This window comes from Schistocerca nitens, chromosome 6 (assembly GCF_023898315.1).
Source record: "Schistocerca nitens isolate TAMUIC-IGC-003100 chromosome 6, iqSchNite1.1, whole genome shotgun sequence".
NCBI lineage: Eukaryota > Metazoa > Arthropoda > Insecta > Orthoptera > Acrididae > Schistocerca > Schistocerca nitens.
The window spans coordinates 527,367,100-527,385,385 of record NC_064619.1 but is presented as its reverse complement, the minus strand read 5'-3'; the positions used below and the strand labels follow the sequence as shown (position 1 = coordinate 527,385,385).

Below are 18,286 nucleotides of genomic sequence, written 5' to 3'. Positions count from 1 at the left end.
CTCTAAATAGTATGTCACATTTACTAAGCGATTCGATGATGAGGCGCCTGGATTTTTGTTTTTACCTGTCTGACACCTCTACTAATCAGACCTGGTAAGGATCCCAGACTGTAGAATCAAACTTGTTTCAGAAGAGGTCTTTTTGCGAGTATATTTTATCAGGATGTTCCCAGTGGATCATCAGACATCTGCTTTTCCAGCAAAGACACTGCTTGACAAAAAAAGTGAAGCATCCAGAAGACATTTTCGGAAGTCAATGTAACACCGTCGGCGGATAAGCAGATGACTAAAGGTGGCGTTGTCTGTCACTAGTAGAGCAGCTAGTTAAGTTAATTAGCTAGCCACATGTTCGATAGATCATCTGAACGACTCCTTCATCGAAGTATTTTGGAACGACTCAGTTTGCAGGATATTTGTATACGATTTGTGTTAACATTAGTGAACACACTATCATTTTCTTCCTACTCATGCAACTACACTTAATTTTTTGTGTTGCTGCTAGTTTTTACGTAGAAATTTGTCAGTGGAGCAGGAGGGGTCGTCGGCGAGAAATAATTTTAAACTGGATTTAAAACTTGCTTCGCTACGTGTCACACATTTTATGTTATTGGCCAAAAGATCAAAAAATTTTATTACTGTATATTGAACTCTTCTGAGGCACTGACAGCTTTAACATTGGATAATAAAGGTCATTTTACGTTCTAGTGTTGTAGGTATGTACATCACTGCTCAAATTGTGGTGGTTTATTTATGAGAAATTTCGCTAGCGAAGATATATATTGTAAAGGCGCAGTTGAAATGCCTAGTCCTTTACAGAGGTACCCTACATGACGTCCGTGGGTGAACACCACGTATTATTCTTACTGCTTGCTTTTGTGCAATCATTACCTTCTTCCTAAGTGATGAGTTACCCTAGAAAATTATTCCGTACGACATTATTGAGTGGAAATATGCAACAAATATCAGGAGTTTTATATTTTTGTTTCCGAGATTGGCAATTATACGAAGACTAAAAATGGAGGAACTTAATTGTTTAAGAAGGTCAGTAATATGATTCTTCCAGTACAAGTTTTCATCTTTATGTACACCTACAAATTTGGAGCATTCTGCCATACTTGCTGACTCCTGCTCATGTGTTACGTCAATTGCTCGTATCACTATTCAGTTCTGTAAAGAGCTAAATGTAGTGTGTTTTCTCAATATTTAGGAAGAGTCCATTCTGAGAGAACCACTTAACAGTACTTTTGAAAAACCTATTTACTTCCGTTGCTTTCTTTCTAATGGGATTTATTATTGCACTAGTATCGTTCTGCAAAAAGTACCAATTTTGCTTGTTGAATGTTAAGTGGAAAGTCATTCACATTTGTAAGGAATAGGCGTGGACCCAAACTTGAACGCTTTGAGGACACTATAATTTCAACTCAGTCGCTAAAATTTTCTACGTTTCCTATATTGTCTGAATTATTCAGAACAACTTTTTGCATTCTGTTTGTCCAGTATGTTTCGAAACAGCTGTGTGTAAAGCCATCGATTCCAAAAAAAATCTATGTTTGTCTAAGAGAGTATCACGATCTACATAATCTAAGGCCTTTGATAGGTCACAAATAATACCAGCTGGCGATATATTATTATTTAAACTTGTACTGTTTGATGAGTGAATGTCTAAATAGCATTTTCAGTCGAGCAACCTCTCCGAAATACCATCTGTGGTATGGTAGGTAAATTGTTTCCACTTCAGTGTGCGACTGTTCTTGAGTATATTATTTTAGGAATATTTCGGAAAAACATGTTAGTATGGAAACTGGACAATAATTGTTTGTCTGTCTTGCCAGCAGTTCAGGCGTGTACATAAACGGGTGTCGAATTATCACTGTATCAGAGGACATAGACGTGGGGTTTGTCCATCCTTCACTTCTATCAAGACCATATAGCAAGTCAGTTCATCACTGTCTGCAAACGATTCTCACAGGTGCTACTCAGTGACAGGCTGTTGTGGCGTACTGATACAGTCGTGATCTCCGAATTGTTCCTCTGCTGTACGGATGATGATGATGACGATGATGATGATGATGATGATGATGATGATGATGATGATGATGATGGCGGGGCGCTCAACGGCGCGGTTATCAGCCCCCGTACAAATTGCCAACCTTTTCTCAGTCTAAACTCGCCACAATCATGAATTATGATAAAATGATGAGGAAAACACAATCACCCAGTCATCTCGAGGCGTTTGCTGCTGATTCTGTACTGTACGGGAAGGTGTCGGAGATGATGACTTAGCCAGGATTTCTACTTTGTGTGATGACTGGCAGCTAGCTCTTAATGTAGAAATATGCAAGTTAATGCGGATGAAAAGCACAAAATTATTAATGTCCTCCTTGACACAGTCACGTTGTTTAAATATCTGGGCCTATCGTCGCAAAGCGATATGAAATGGAACAAGCATGTGAGGATTAGAAAAGCGGAGTGATCGACTTCGGTTTATTGGAAAAATTTTTCGGGAAGTGTGGTTAATCTGCATACAGGAAGAGAGTACGATATATTCTTGAGTTCTGCTCGAGTGTTTGAGATCCGCTCAGGTCAGACTAAAGGAAAACGTCGTAGGAAATTCAGAGGCGGGCTGCTAGATTTGTTACCGGCAGATACGAACAACGGGCAAGTGTTACGAGATGCTTGGGGAACAAGGACGCCAACGATCTTTTCGAGAGAAACTATCGGGAAAGTTTAGAGAACCGGCATTTGAAGCTGACTGCAGAACGATCCTGCTGAAACCAACGCGTAAGGACCACGAAGATCAGATACGGGAAATTAAGGCTCATAAGGAGGCATACAGACAGCCGTTTTTCCCTAGCTCTGTTCGCGAATGGAACAGGGAAGGAAGTGACTATTGGTGGTACAGGGTACCCTCCGTCAAGCACCGTACGGCGGCTTGAGGAGTATTGATGTAGATGTGGAAATGACGTCTGAATTTTCTTGTAACGTACCCTTTCGAAACTGTAATTTTAGTCCTCCGTGCTTTCTGAATGAAACCATTATAAAACGCGTCTCTCTTATTTGTATTTTCGTTGTCTTGTCTATTAACCCAAGCAGATAAGGTTCCAAGATTGATGAGCAATAATCAAGAATCCGTCGAATGCGCCATGCACAGTCCCTTCAAAAAAGTGCGGTCCATACAGGCGTTGTGATGTCATCGCTGCCCTTATCATTTCTAACTCGAGTCTGTAATGAGGATTCTCTTTGGCCCAAACGATTATATTTCTAGCACGTGAGCTGCTATAAATGGCAGATTCATCAGGAAACATAGCCTGGGCTCAGTTTACTGCATTTGGAAATAATTAACAAAGCACAGCTTGCTAAAACGCCCTCATTCCGTTTACGAACGTCGGTATAAAAGGTCTGAACTTAAAGGTCTTTCTTCATGTGATCTCGCTTTGTTGCCCTGAATTCCGAAGCACGTTTCATAGGATATTGTCCAGTCGAAGTAGAGACTGCTTCCACTCCGCGGCCTGCCTTTAACACTGCCAAAAGCAAAATAACATCTTTCCCAATCCAGAAGTTGTTACCTTTCGATGAGGAGCCTCATTAAATCTTTCGTTCAATGCTCTCATATGTCTCATGGTGTGCCCCGTGTGTTGTTCGTGCACCCACTCACTTGCCACAAAGTGTTCCTCAATAGCGTAATTATGACCACTCACATCTGCCATGGCTACAAATTAAAACTCGACTGCGACTGCGGAAACATGTAAACATGAATTCTAACAGTCGATAAGAAGTAATAGTGTTTCCAAGCTGCATAATATTTTTTACTACACAGGTGTTAGAGGGGTATGGTGACTTCTCTCCCATCCTGTATAACGACCCCACAGTAATCCTTGCAAATATTTGACTTTCGGTCTATATTTTAAGATTCACAGTTTCTCCTTGGGGCAATGCCTAACAGTTTGCAGGTAAACTGGTTAACAGCAATTAAGTTTCATAAAATTATATATTTCTTGAAGTTGTTTATTCGTACCAGATTTGCGGAAGGAATTTCGGTTTAAAAGGTACGTTATATTTCATAATGTCACATTGCAATGGAACTACTTAGTAGTAAGAGATACCATACAGGGTTAACTGGATAAGGATATGGGGAAAAGAGGCCTCAAGATATTAAGTACAACTGAAAATATGAATCAAGATAGATGACTGGATGGGTATGTGAACCCCATTGTTTACTGGCACAGCATTTGTCTTAAACACTGAGCTACTTCGTTGGATTCAGTTTTGACTCCATTTATTGAAATCGCTGAATTCTGTTGTGGCTGGTATGTGGACTTCCTGAAACAGAGATTATCTTGAGCTGTGTCACGTCTGAATGAAAACAGGAACTGTCGAAAACTTGGAGGTATGTGCGACCTCATACGCTGGAGCTGGAAAAAATTACCTTTCACAGAAGTTCTCAAAGAGCCCCCATGCGGTTTTCTCAGTTGGCTGCACAGCCTCATTACACATGTAACATAGCCAGGTAGATCGTCTGCAGTCGGTCGCACACAATATCATCTGCATATCGTTTCCAATTCGCTTGTTACTTGAGAGTACGGATTTCTATGCGTGTGGTGCTTTACAATGGCTGTCAGAAAGACTATGACACAACGAGAGTTATGCAAAATCAGCGGGTGTGGTGTGGAAGGCAGTATGAGCTGCTCTCTTAGCACGCAACACCGCGCGGTTTCGCCAGCAGCGCATGCCGGTTTCCGAGCGTAAACACGAATGGAGTCACGAGAGCAAGAGACAGGGAGTCCAAAGTGCAGAATGAGTCGGGCGCTCAAAAGGACAGATGGTCACCGTTTCAGCGACAAAGTAGCGGACAAGTACTGCTCTACAACGTGATACTTTGTCGCACACAATCGGCTGATCAGCCCGCTATTGAATTACCGGTGTAGGGAGGGGGGTGCGCTGTGCGCTGCACCCACCCATTCTGGTTTAATGACGGATAAACGCCACGGGAGCTACGCTCCTGCGAATTCGGTGCCTCTCTGGTCCAGCGTACGGCCACCAGGCGTGCTCACCCTCTAACCGTTACCCTCAACAACCCCCCCCCCCTCCCCCACCCCACCCCACCCCCTCGCGTCAACCATTCCCAGAACTGCCGGCCACTGCACATGTCCACGTAATGCGACCGTAATGGGCTAATATGGCGGTAATTATACAGCGACGTCTACGTTGGAGGTCGTGGCCCGAGGACGCAATGAGAGAACTAATCTGGTTGAGCAGAGGAGGATTGCAGGGTGCGTGAGGGGTGTGCGGGGAGAGGGGGAGGGGAGGAAGGGAGGGTAGAGAACTGTGCCATTGTGGGTGAGCGTGCGTCCTGCCCGCCCTTCTGTTTCTGAAAAAGGACCGCTGAGCAGAAGTTAAGCTGCCTCCTGTTCTCTGCTATTGACCTGCTTTCTTGTCCTGTATTAAAACGTGGCTGCCGTTCAGTCGAAAGAGTGGTGTGTGTGTGTGTGTGTGTGTGTGTGTGTGTGTGTGTAGTGAGGGGGAACGAGCTCCCTTTTGTCCTTCACAATGATGCAGGTCGCGCTGCACAGAAAGCCTAGAGCTTTCGCGATGAGCGCATTGCTGCTTCATTAAGTGGAAATTTGAATGCCGACTTAACGCAGGTAAAAAGCCTTCCCTCGATTGTTGCTGTTGCAATATCTTCTCTATTAGCCACGTTGCTGGCTGGAGGAACGGGCGGAGGGTGAATAATTAACAGACCCTTTTCCGCATTGCTTCGGTATTAAAATCTGTGAGACGCCTACGATATGCTTGTTCGCAAAATTAAATATACAGCTATGGATAGTGTTTTCCCAGAAAACTGGCAAAAGTATGATTTATCGTGGAAATGAAAAATACATCTTTTATTCATTCGTTGGAATTAAACATGAATCGTGATACTGGGAAAACAGTAAAAATTTATATGATCAGTACGAAAATGCAGTTTTGGTAACCCTGTCCATAATTTCAGAATCAGTAAAGACTTCCTTAAGTATTTGGTCGCTTTCAATTTATCGGCCCTTTAATCTGTTGATTCTGCGCCAGTAACAATACCAGTCAGTTGCACAAGAAGATGATTTTGCACAAAAAGACAACTTCAGTCTCACTCAGGAGCACAATGTGTACTATATTGTGCAAAGCACAGCACAAAAACAAATTTAATGCTCAAGAAAAGTATCATATATGGTTACTACCAAAAATTTGGATCGAAAAGAAAGATAGAAGAGGACAACAATGCAGAGAGTACGACGGCCTGCTCATATGAGTAAGGACTGGATGTGGAAACACGGGCCGCCTACTAATTTTCATGTAGTGTGACTTACGGAAACAAGAGGCTTGAAAACTGTTCCCTCCGAATACGGAGATACGATCTGTGGACGAACTCATCCATCGGAAAGAACGCGGTTCTGGCTGGGAATAATTCGCGTATAGTCACTTGCGTGCCCATTTTCACAAAAAATTGAATTTAATAATTACTTGTATATCTTCCTTATGACATGTATTCAACGGAAACTGCACATGGCTCAGTAACTTCGATTGTTTAGAGCTGTATTTTTTCATCGCTACTTTGTACAGAAATTTCATATTTGAACATGAAATTTGGCTGTTGTATTGACGTCGAACAAGTTTTCCTTATCAAAGAGCATCGTTGGACAGCAAAGACTGTAGCTACAGACACAATAATGAGTAAGAAAGAATCAAAATAAAATACAAAGCTTATATATTTGTTTGAATTGTTGTTTGCTTAGTTTTCCATTTCAGGACGATAACGAAATTTTGCTCCTTGGTAGTTTTGTAAGGTTCCGAGTTAGCCCGGAGCATATGTTTCAAAAGAATATTCACCGTTCAAAATGTTAATTAAAGCTAACGCATTGTAATGCGAGATGCTTAAGAGAAAATTATCACTTTGAAGCAATTCAGATTCAGCTAACTGTTTTTCGTTACTTGTTGCTGTCGAAAGGTGCTTTTAGTAACTTAACCTAGCTTTCTTTTACAAGAATGAGCTTGCTGTTCTGGAGCCTTAGGGTGCTGGAATTACCAATGAAAATTGAACGCTATCTTGGAAACCACAAATGATGCAGCTGTCCTTTCGGAATGCTAAATATAGAACTGAATAATAGAGATGATGGCAGTCTAGGAATGCTGCAATCCGCTTAGCACTTCGTAACTAGGTCAACATACTTCACAGTTCCTGCTAAGGATATAAGCTTGTGATATCCCCCGTTGAAATGCGATAGGTCTAGCTTCTCTCTTTCCTGTTGGTAGTTGTAATATCGTCTGTTTATACGCACGTATTCAATTCACTGATTTTTGTTGTGTGTTAATATTTCCGTACTGGAGGAATATACTAAACTGCACTGATACGTGTCTTGCACAATATGTGATGTGTTTTTTCTAAAAAAATGCAGTTAATCTTTAGGGAGACAATAAATTTAATACATTTTATTCTTGCATTCATGTAAGTGGTTTCAGCAATGAACTGATCCTTTTGTAAAATGGTGTTCTTACAGCTATGAACCCATTCACAACATTGTATTATCCTGCAAGTATATTACGTTAAATTGCTGTTGTAGAGAAGTCTCAACACTGGTAATGTCACTTATTAGCCGGTTTCTGTGATCCCGAAATTAATAAGGAAATTAAGTAGGGATGCTATTCACTGGAAATGTTTCAACATAACGAACGGAGTATTGTCAAGAACAGAAGACGTAAAGTGTGTTGACTCGTGCCGGCCCTTGTGGCCGTGCGGTTCTAGGCGCTTCAGTCCGTAACCGCGATGTAGCTACGGTCGCAGGTTCGAATCCTGCCTAGGGCATGGGTGTGTGTGTGATGTCCTTAGGTTAGATAGGTTTAAGTAGTTAAATAGTTCTAATTCTAGGGGACTGATGACCTCAGATGTTAAGTCCCATAGTGCTTAGACCCATGCTGCCGTATTGTCCTGTTTATCATAGTGTGACGTTATCTGCCATATACTGCTGTAGTTCGTTGGACAATATTTTATCTGTTAATATGGTTGTATGTTGTAATCGTCAGTAGCCCTTATTATTTGGAAAACCACATTATTTTGAAGAAGACGCCAGCTTTAGTTTCTGACACACTTCCAGACGATGTGATTCGATATGCTGAATTATCTTGCAGCTTCAAAGCTCTGAACAACGTCGTGTGCCTTGTAAATACGACGAATAACCTTTAATTAGCATTATAAAAAGTCATTAAGAATTTCTTTAATATTTGTCCCATCTTCCATCGCTTCTGTATTTCACATTTCCTCCTATTTCCAGTTACTAAACTTAAATGCCATTCTAGGTTTAGTCCTGGCATCAGTATTTTTTCTATTTGCATAGTGTTAGAGTATAAAGAGTTCCTCCATCTCTCCAATGCTGTGAATTGTAGTAATGTGAACTACACATGCTGAAGTCCTTAGGCCATCCATTTCTCATCTCGGCAACTCGGAATAAACGATCTAAGACCCTTTTTGTATCGTGAGCTATTTCGCATCCTTGAAGTTATAGAATAAACGTTTTGTTTCAAGTATTTTAAATGTATGTCTACGAGTTAGCCTGAATTAAATCTCGATAAACGGTATTAAAATTAGTTATTCTGTTAAAGGTGGTGATCTATCATAACCAACTACCTCTACATCACTACTGCGGACAAAACACTCAAGTGTTTGGCACAGGATCCCCAGAACAACTTTCAGACCATCTGTCCACCGTTCCGCTCTCAAGTAGCACGTGAGAAAAATATACCCCTCACTCTTTCTGTGTCAATTCAGATGCTCTTAATTTATTACGATAGTCATTTCACCTTATATCGGTGGGAGTAAAAAAATAGTTCTTCATGTTCGGGACCAAGTTGGTGATTGAAATTTCGTGAAAACGCATCGTAACAATGGAAAACGACTTTGTTTCAATATTGACAACGCAGCTCGCTTGTCATATCCGTTACACTCTTTCCCGTATTTTACGGTAACACACAACGAGCTGTCTTTCTTTCAACTTTTCTGATATCGTCTGTCAATCACATCTGTTAAGGATCCAATATCACGAAACAGTACTCGTGAAGAGTCTATTGCGCTAAAGCGGAGTTATTGAACGCAGTTTTCCGAAATTCCTTCACCAGGGAAGATGAATGGAATATTCCAGAATTTGAAACACGAACAGCTGCTAGCATGAGTTTCTTAGAAGTAGATACCTTAGGGGTTGCGAAGCAACTCAAATCGCTTGATACTGGCAAGTCTTCAGATTGTATACCGATTAGGTTCCTTTCAGATTACGCTGATACAATAGCTCCCTACTTAGCACTCATATACAACCGCTCGCTCACCGATAAATCTGTACCTGCAGGTTGGAAAATTGCGCAGGTCGCACCAGTGTTTAAGAAGGGTAGTAGGAGTAATCCATCTAACTACAGACCTATATCATTGACGTCGGTTTGCAGTAGGGTTTTGGAGCATATACTGTATTCAAACATTATGAATCACCTCGAAGGGAACCATCTATTGATACGTAATCAGCATTCTTTCAGAAAACATCGTTCTTGTGCAACGCAGCTAGCTCTTTATTCGCACGAAGTAATGGTCGCTATCGACAGGGGATCTCAAGTTGATTCCGTATTTCTAGATCTCCGGAAAGCTTTTGACACCGTTCCTCACAAGCGACTTCTAATCAAGCTGCGGACCTATGGGGTATCGTCTCAGTTGTGCGACTGGATTCGTGATTTCCTGTCAGCAAGGTCGCAGTTCGTAGTAATAGACGGCAAATCATCGAGTAAAACTGAAGTGATATCAGGTGTTCCCCAGGGAAGCGTCCTGGGACCTCTGCTGTTCCTGATCTATATAAATGACCTGGGTGACAATCTGAGCAGTTCTCTTAGGTTGTTCGCAGATGTTGCTGTAATTTACCGTCTAGTAAGGTCATCCGAAGACCAGTATCAGTTGCAAAGCGATTTAGAAAAGATTGCTGTATGGTGTGGCAGGTGGCAGTTGACACTAAATAACGAAAAGTGTGAGGTGGTCCACATGAGTTCTAAAAGAAATCCGTTGGAATTCTATTACTCGATAAATAGTACAATTCTCAAGGCTGTCAATTCAACTAAGTACCTGGGTGTTAAAATTACTAACAACTTCAGTTGGAAAGACCACATAGATAATATTGTGGGGAAGGCGAGCCAAAGGTTGCGTTTCATTGGCAAGACACTTAGAAGACGCAACAAGTCCACTAAAGAGACAGCTTACACTGCACTCGTTCGTCCTCTGTTAGAATATTGCTGCGCGGTGTGGGATCCTTACCAGGTGGGATTGACGGAGGACATCGAAAGGGTGCAAAAAAGGGCAGCTCGTTTTGTATTATCACGTAGTAGGGGAGTGAGTGTGGCAGATATGATACGCGAATTGGGATGGAAGTCATTACAGCAAAGACGTTTTTCGTCGCGGCGAGATCTATTTACGAAATTTCAGTCACCAACTTTCTCTTCCGAATGCGAAAATATTTTGTTGAGCCCAACCTACATTGGTAGGAATGATCATCAAAATAAAAAAGAGAAATCAGAGCTCGAACAGAAAGGTTTAGGTGTTCGTTTTTCCCGCGCGCTGTTCGGGAGTAAAATGGTAGAGAGATAGAATGATTGTGGTTCGACGAACCCTCTGCCAAGCACTTAAATGTGAATTGCAGAGTAGTCATGTAGATGTAGATGTAGAAGAGATCGGGCGAGTATAGTGTAGGCAGTGTCTTTAGTAGCTTTACTGAATCTTCTAAGGTTTTTGCCAATAAATCGTTCAATACTGAAGTTCCTCAACGAACACTGCATCGTTCTTCTCATAAACAGAGGCACTACATTATCGTATTTATCTGCCGATACGGAGCAGCGATTTTTCAGTTAAATTAGCCCTCCCCCTAGATGGGACTTACGTAATGTGTAGGTACGAGTACATGTTGTGACAGAGGAACGACGACATGTGGAAGTTTTTAAATGAACACACTGCGATTTGACTATATTGTTGTTTAATTAATTACGACTCAAGTGTCGGCCTTTTATGTCATTTTCAAGTGATTCAGTATATGTCATTAACATATATTGGAGGACATCAAGCTCAAAATTATCTATAAATTAAGAAAAATACTCGCTCCCCTCAAAATATCAGACGCAAAATCATAATCTCGTAAAAAGATCAGTAAATAATAGATAATAATTTCCCACGAAATGCCAGATGTCAAATGATTTCCCACGAAATGCCAGATGTAAAATCATTATCTATTATTTACTGACATTTTTACGAGATTATGATTTTACATCTGACATTTGGTGGGAAGCGGATATTTTTCTTAATTTATGGCTAATTTTGAGCTTGATGTCCTGCAATATATGTTAATAACATAACTCAGTCACTTACAAATGGCATAAAGGGTATACCAGGGTCATAATTAGATAAATAACAATACAGTCAAATGGCGGTGTGTTCATTTAATAATTATTGTATGAGTTGCTCAGAAACATAAAAAACTGTGGAAGTTTGTGTCCGGCTGTGAGTCCTGCACGAATAGCCTAAGCTAACAAAATGTCCGCTAGCGTAAAGTAAGAAACCCAGGTTCGAGTCCTGGTACAGGACAAATTTTCATTGTCGTCATTCCCTTATAAATATGATGGTTGTTCGTATTCGCGACTGAGAATACATTTCATGTAATAAATGGTTCACCTTACCCACATTATTTTCTTTTTACTGATTCTAATGTAGCAGCAGCGCGGTTCTGGACCGAAGCGCCACGAACCGCTCGGTCACAGCGGCCGGCTGCTATAAATTAAGAGTTTCGGGGGGAGTATAAGACTTCCTTGGCCACCCCTGTTATCACATCGCTTTCGCTGGATGACTTCGCTTCAGTTACTATAAACTTCACACGTCTGACAGGAAATCAAGAGTCCTGTTGCACAACTGAGACCAGCGATCTTGAAACTTTGGAAGTGTTCTAATGAAGCTCTCGAGTATGATCTAGTTCCAGGACGCAGAGTGCGTCGTGACAACCTCATCCACTTACTGTTTTAAAGCGTACAGTGAGTAGTTATCGTAAACACATAGCAGAGATGAATTTTGCCACGCCTAATGGAAGCCTTTCGGTTTCATGTCACCTCAGCGGCTTGCTTGTCACGGCCATAGTGTATTTACTCAGGCGTTTTTCGTTTTGGCACCACGACCTCTCCACGTCAGAAAAATCCCAGTGGTCACTGTGAATAGATTTCGATACGTCCAGTGTAAGTTGCTGACGACTACATTCACTAGACCAGACTCGTCCAAACTGTGCCCCTGGGGTGCTAGCGCCCGCGATCGCCCGCGGCCAGCGCCCCGGGCGAATTCGTGTGTTGTCGCAGTGGCCGAGCCGCGCCGCTTAGCTGGCCGTGCGGACCGCCCGAACGCCAGCCGATACATACATTTGTTCGCCCGTTTTCCCTTCGGGCAGAGGATGCCTCACAAGTGCTTCAACTAGAGCTGATTGGCCTACAGTGCCATATCCGCCTGAAGGACCGCTTTCTTATGTGTAAAACTTTGGGTGACATTTACAGCTGTCTTCCACGAGAGAAATATCCTCTTTTGCACAAGCACGCCGCCAAAGTTCTCTCAATGTTTGGTTCCACGTATATTTGTGAGCGCTTTTCCTCTCTTTTAAAGGTTGCTAAAACTAAGAACCGTTCATTCCTTGGCGATAAAAATTTGACCAATTCTTTAAGGTTAGCAATCTCATGGAATATTGTACCAAGCCTAGACAAAATCGTTTCATCGAAAAAGAAAAACGTGTAAAATGTTAATTGTCTTCTTTAACAATGTTGACAGTAAGAATTAAAGAGCTTTATAACCTTAATTTTATTTTAATAAGTTTTCAAACTTGGCCAGTTAAAATTAATACGTACAAAACAGCAAACTAAAGATCCGATTTCTAAACTCTGAAAAGGGATACAAAAAATTGTAGCACGAAGTATAACAAAAAATACTTACTTGTAACTACTAACAGTAAGAATGAGACTCAATATCCCTCACATAAAATTATTTCTAAAATACGAGGGCCGTTCAGAAAGTAACCTCCGGTTGATTTAAAAAAATACACCAAGTTAAATAAAAATATTTTAATATATACATCTTACAACTACATCTTTGCACTATTTTTCTACATAGTCTCCATAGCGATTGAGGCACTTATCGTATCTCTTCACAAGCTTTGAAATTCCTTCTGCATAAAAATCACCCGCTTGTGCCTGGAGCCAGCCTGTGACCGCATCTTTGAGCTCTTCGTCGTCATCAAACCGCTGTCACCCGAGCCATTTCTTCAAATGCATGAAGAGGTGATAATCACTTGGCGCCAGGTCTGGGCTGTAAGGTGGATGGTTGATGACGTCCCACTTGAAGGACTCAAGAAGGGCCGTTGTTCTGCGAGCAGAGTGAGGACGGGCTTTATCGTGCAAAAAAACGATACCGGAAGTCAGCATACCACGGCGTTTGTTCTGTATAGCCCGTCGTAACTTTTTTATTGTTTCACAGTACACGTCTTGATTAATGGTCGTACCACGTTCCATGAATTCAACCAACAACACCCCTTTGGCATCCCAAAACACCGTTGCCATCAGTTTTCTGGCAGAAAAATCTTGCGAGGCTTTTCTTGGTTTGGTAGGCGAATTTGAATGTGCCCACATCTTTGATTGTTCTTTTGTCTCAGGGTTCACGTACTTAATCCAGGTTTCGTCACCGGTCACGATTCTGTTTAACAATGGTTCTCCTTCGTCCTCATAACGTGACAGAAAGTCTAATGCAGAGGCCATTCTTTGAGTTTTGTGGTGGTCGATAGGAATTTTGGGCACCCATCGTGCACAGAACTTACGGTAACCCAATCTTGCTGTCACTATCTCGTACAAGAGAGTCTTAGAAATCTGTGGAAAACCAGTAGACAACTCCGACATTGAGAAACGTCGATTTTCACGAACTTTTGCATCAACTGTCTGAACGAGTTCGTCAGTCACCAATGATGGTCTACCACTCCTCTCTTCATCATGAACGTTTTCTCGTCCACTTTTAAATAAACGTACCCATTCACGGACAACTCCTTCACTCATAACTCTTGGTCCGTACACGGCACAAAGCTCACGATGAATAGCTGCTGCAGAATATCCTTTGGCTGTAAAAAACCTTATGACAGCACGCACTTCACATTTGGCGGGGTTTTCTATTGCAGCACACATTTCAAACTGCCACAAAAACTAAACTAGCGCAGGTACGACGTTCACTCGACCACGGCTTGATGCCGACTGACCGGTTGAGTGCGTGAACGCACAGATGGCGTCGCTACTCCCCCCACAACCCGCACTGTGACCAATCGGAGGTTACTTTCTGAACCGCCCTCGTAGAATATTTTGTTTACGTTGGATCTGACCGTAGGGCAGTCCAGCGCAGAGCAGTGCTGTGCGGTCTCACTCGCTCTGCAGCGCTCTCTCTCTCTCTCTCTCTCTCTCTCTCTCTCTCTCTCTCTCTCTCGCTCCTATGGCGACACTAGCGACACACAGACAGGAGCGCCTGGGTGCACGAATGGCAAAACGTCATTTTTTCGGATGAATCCAGGTTCTGTTTACAGCATCACGATGGTCGCATCCGTGTTTGGGGACATTGCGGTGAACGCACATTGGAAGCGTGTAGTCGTCATCGCCATACTGTCGTATCACCCGGCGTGATGGTATGGGGTGCCATTGGTTACACGTCTCGGTCACATCTCGGTCACCTCTTGTTCGCACTGACGGCACTTTGAACAATGAACGTTACATTTGAGATGGGTTACTACCCGTGGCTCTACCCTTCATTCGATCCCTGCGAAACCCTACATTTCAGCAGGATAATGCAAGACCGCATGTTGCAGGTCCTGTACGGGCCTTTCTGGATACAGAAAATGTTCGACTGCTGCCCTGGCCTGCACATTTCCCAGATCTCTCACCAATTGAAAACGTCTGGTCAATGGTGGCCGAGCAAGTGCCTCGTCACAATACGTCAGTCACTACTCTTAGTGAACTGTTGTATCTTGTTGAAGCTGCATGGGCAGCTGTACCTGTACACGCCACCCAAGCTCTGTTTGACTCAATGCCCAGGCGTATCAAGGCCGTTATTACGGCCAGAGGTGGTTGTTCTGGGTACTGATTTCTCGGGATCTATGCACCCATATTGCGTGAAAATGTAATCACATGTCAGTTCTAGTATCATATATTTGCCCAATGAATACCCGTTTATAATCTGCATTTCTTCTTGGTGGAGCAATTTTAATGGCCAGTAGTGTATTTAGATCCCCTATACCTGGCTTTGCCTTTTTGACGTATAGTTCAGGACCACCCTGTATATGGTCTGTTGTGGAGGCCAGAGGCCGTTCCCTGGTCTAAGGGCTGGAAGCATCCTCTTACCCTCTGGAGGTCGGGATATGAAGCCGTCGGATTACTACTGTATGTCGCGTTGAGCGCTCCCGCTCTGTGTTACAGAGACGGACTGCGGCCGCGCGGAGAGCGGCTCGACGACATCCGGAGACCTGGACGCGGCAGAGGCGGACGCCGAGGAGGCCAAGCCCCGCAAGGTGCGCCGCTCCAGGACCACCTTCACCACGTTCCAGCTGCACCAGCTGGAGCGCGCCTTCGAGAAGACGCAGTATCCGGACGTGTTCACCCGCGAGGAGCTCGCAATGCGGCTCGACCTCAGCGAGGCGCGCGTCCAGGTGAGCGCTTACAAATTCCGCATCCGTTAATCCTATCTCGTAAGGATCGCAGATCGCGCAGCAGTACTCCAAAACAGGAGGGACAAGCCCAGTGTACCCAGTCTCTTTACTAGATCTGTTGCATTTTCTACGTGTTCTGCCAATAAAACGTGGTCTTCGGTTTACCTTCCCATAACATTTTATATATGTTCTTTCCAATTTAAGTTGTTCGTAATTGTAATTCCTAGGTATTTGCTCATTATCTGATGCCTAGTCGCAGCCAGTGTCTGTAATTCCTTTTTGTCTGAAAATGTGGCTCTGAGCATTATGGGACTTAACATCTGTGGTCATCAGTCCCCTAGAACTTAGAAATACTTAAACCTAACTAACCAAAGGACGTCACACACATCCACGCCCGAGGCAGGATTCGAACCTGCGACCGTAGTAGTAGTCGCACGGTTTCAGACTCAAGCGCCTAGAACCTCTCGGCCACACCGGCCGGCTCTGAAAATGTATCGGTGTTGTGTGGATAGTTATGTGAGTGAGGGGGGGGGGGGGGTTGGGGTGGGATTCCAGAGGAATGTTTGTGTTGTTATGGATAGTTCCGAACATGAAAGGATGACTGACGGAACTCTTTACCATCACCGTGCGGAGTTCTCGACCAGCATGAAGGGCAACCGCGGGTATCGTTCTTCGTGAAATGGACAGATCATAATCAACATGCTGTCGGTACATGACATTGCACACATAAGAATGGGATAGTGTCTGCTCATGAGGATGTCAAAAAGAAAGAAAGAAAAAAAAATGCTTCTAATGGCTCTGAGCACTATGGGACTTAACTTCTATGGTCATCAGTCCCTAGAACTTAGAACTACTTAAACCTAACTAACCTAAGGACATCACACACATCCATGCCCGAGGCAGGATTCGAACGTGAGACCGCAGCGGTCGCGCGGCTCCAGACTATAGCGCCTAGAACCGCTTGGCCACTCCGGCCGGCGATAGCATTGCAGTTTGGGATTTCACACCAACAGTCGTAACGAAAGTGAGATACATTGTGTACGACAGTATAAACGTAGCCACAAACTCAAGTATTTTGTCTAGTATGAAATTACAGACCTCACATCGGTCTTTGCATTAGCGTGAACTACATTTTCTGTTGCGGGTGTAGCTAACAAAGAAGCAGAATTTAAATGGTGAACAACAGCTGAAAGGACCACGCAGGTCATTTTTCACCCTTTAATAGGTCTTATTTGGTTACGTAGAGATATATCCTTTAGGTTTATTAGAGATTTCCGTAAACCTTGCATGATGGCGACACGTATGGAGTAAACTGGAGTTGCGTACACAGAAACAAGTGACATATATTGTGTGACAGTACGAGATCATTTAGTTTGTCTGCAGAGGTCTTCTGTGTGCTTGTGGGATATTGTTTGCGTTTAGAACTCAGAAGTAGAAACCAAGAGAAGCTGAATGGCACAGCGAGCACATTTCGAAGACTTCATGGACATTGGAAGACTTGAGGAAAGATCGCAAGTAGCCCAATGTAGACGGGGTAGTGAAGTGGCACATAGGCTCAATTAAGGATGAATTGTACATTACATACCTACGATGTTAAATTTGTTAATCTTAGGTACATTTATCTAGTAAAGAGTTCACGATAATGTTACAAAATTTTAGTGGCTGGTGGAGGAAGAGTGTCTCTCCATTGACCTATTTTTGTAGATAAGTCTTTTGCATAATTTATTTTTTAGAGAATTTTTTGCAAGTTGTAAAATTTTTTCCACGTGTTACAGCTTTATTAATTCGTAATTTCTACAGTACTAAACTGAACTAGTGTTAAAAATGCATCGTTGATGTTCAGCCCAGTTTCTGTAAGTTGTGTAAGTTTCACTGCTCTATGATGGTAAGTTTCCGAAAAAAAGGCACCTAATCATTAAAAAATAAAATCTGAGGTATCTACTATTAAAGATGAACGTAGTTTTGTGAGGGACCTCAAACGACACACTTTTCATCTCCGCTGCGGCACCTTTATCTTGAGAATTAACAAACCACATACGCAAATGTTGTTGAATAATGTGTCCACTGTTTTCTATCGCCAGCAGTGCTTTTAGCAATCTCTGTTATTTACAGTTTGAACAGTTACGTAGGGATGTATGCATATTTAAACACGAATGTAAATTTCATTCGCTAATTTGGTTGCAGAATCATAGATTAACGAGTAATGTAGGCAGTGACCAATGAAATAACTCACGAATCTATAGATGTAGGGAAAAAATTTTCGCCGACCGATTGTGATGCTATTGCCACTATTGACCAATGAAAGAGACTATCTATATTCACACGGGCGCATATAATAGCTGACAGCATTCAGGCGTGAAGAGGCGTGTTAATTTTAGCGCAAAATTGCCCGCCTCCATTCATAAAGCGTTATGGTGTCCCCGGGCAAAATGTGATAGGGGCACTTGCGCCACGCGAACCGATTTGCGTACAATAGATTTCACGAGCGCTCTTTCGAATGACAATTGCATCATTAGCACAGATGAAATCAGTAACGACCCTTA

General features: G+C 42.7%; 1 protein-coding gene across 1 annotated transcript in view; it reads left to right on the top strand.

Moving 5' to 3' along the window:
• Nucleotides 1-18,286, top strand: part of LOC126263444 (retinal homeobox protein Rx2-like) — a 144,871-nt gene that overhangs the window by 70,961 nt on the left and 55,624 nt on the right. Inside the window, exon 3 of the mRNA XM_049960537.1 lies at nt 15,514-15,743. Coding sequence (XP_049816494.1) covers nt 15,514-15,743 — 230 coding nt within the window. The remainder of the gene's footprint in view (nt 1-15,513; nt 15,744-18,286) is intronic.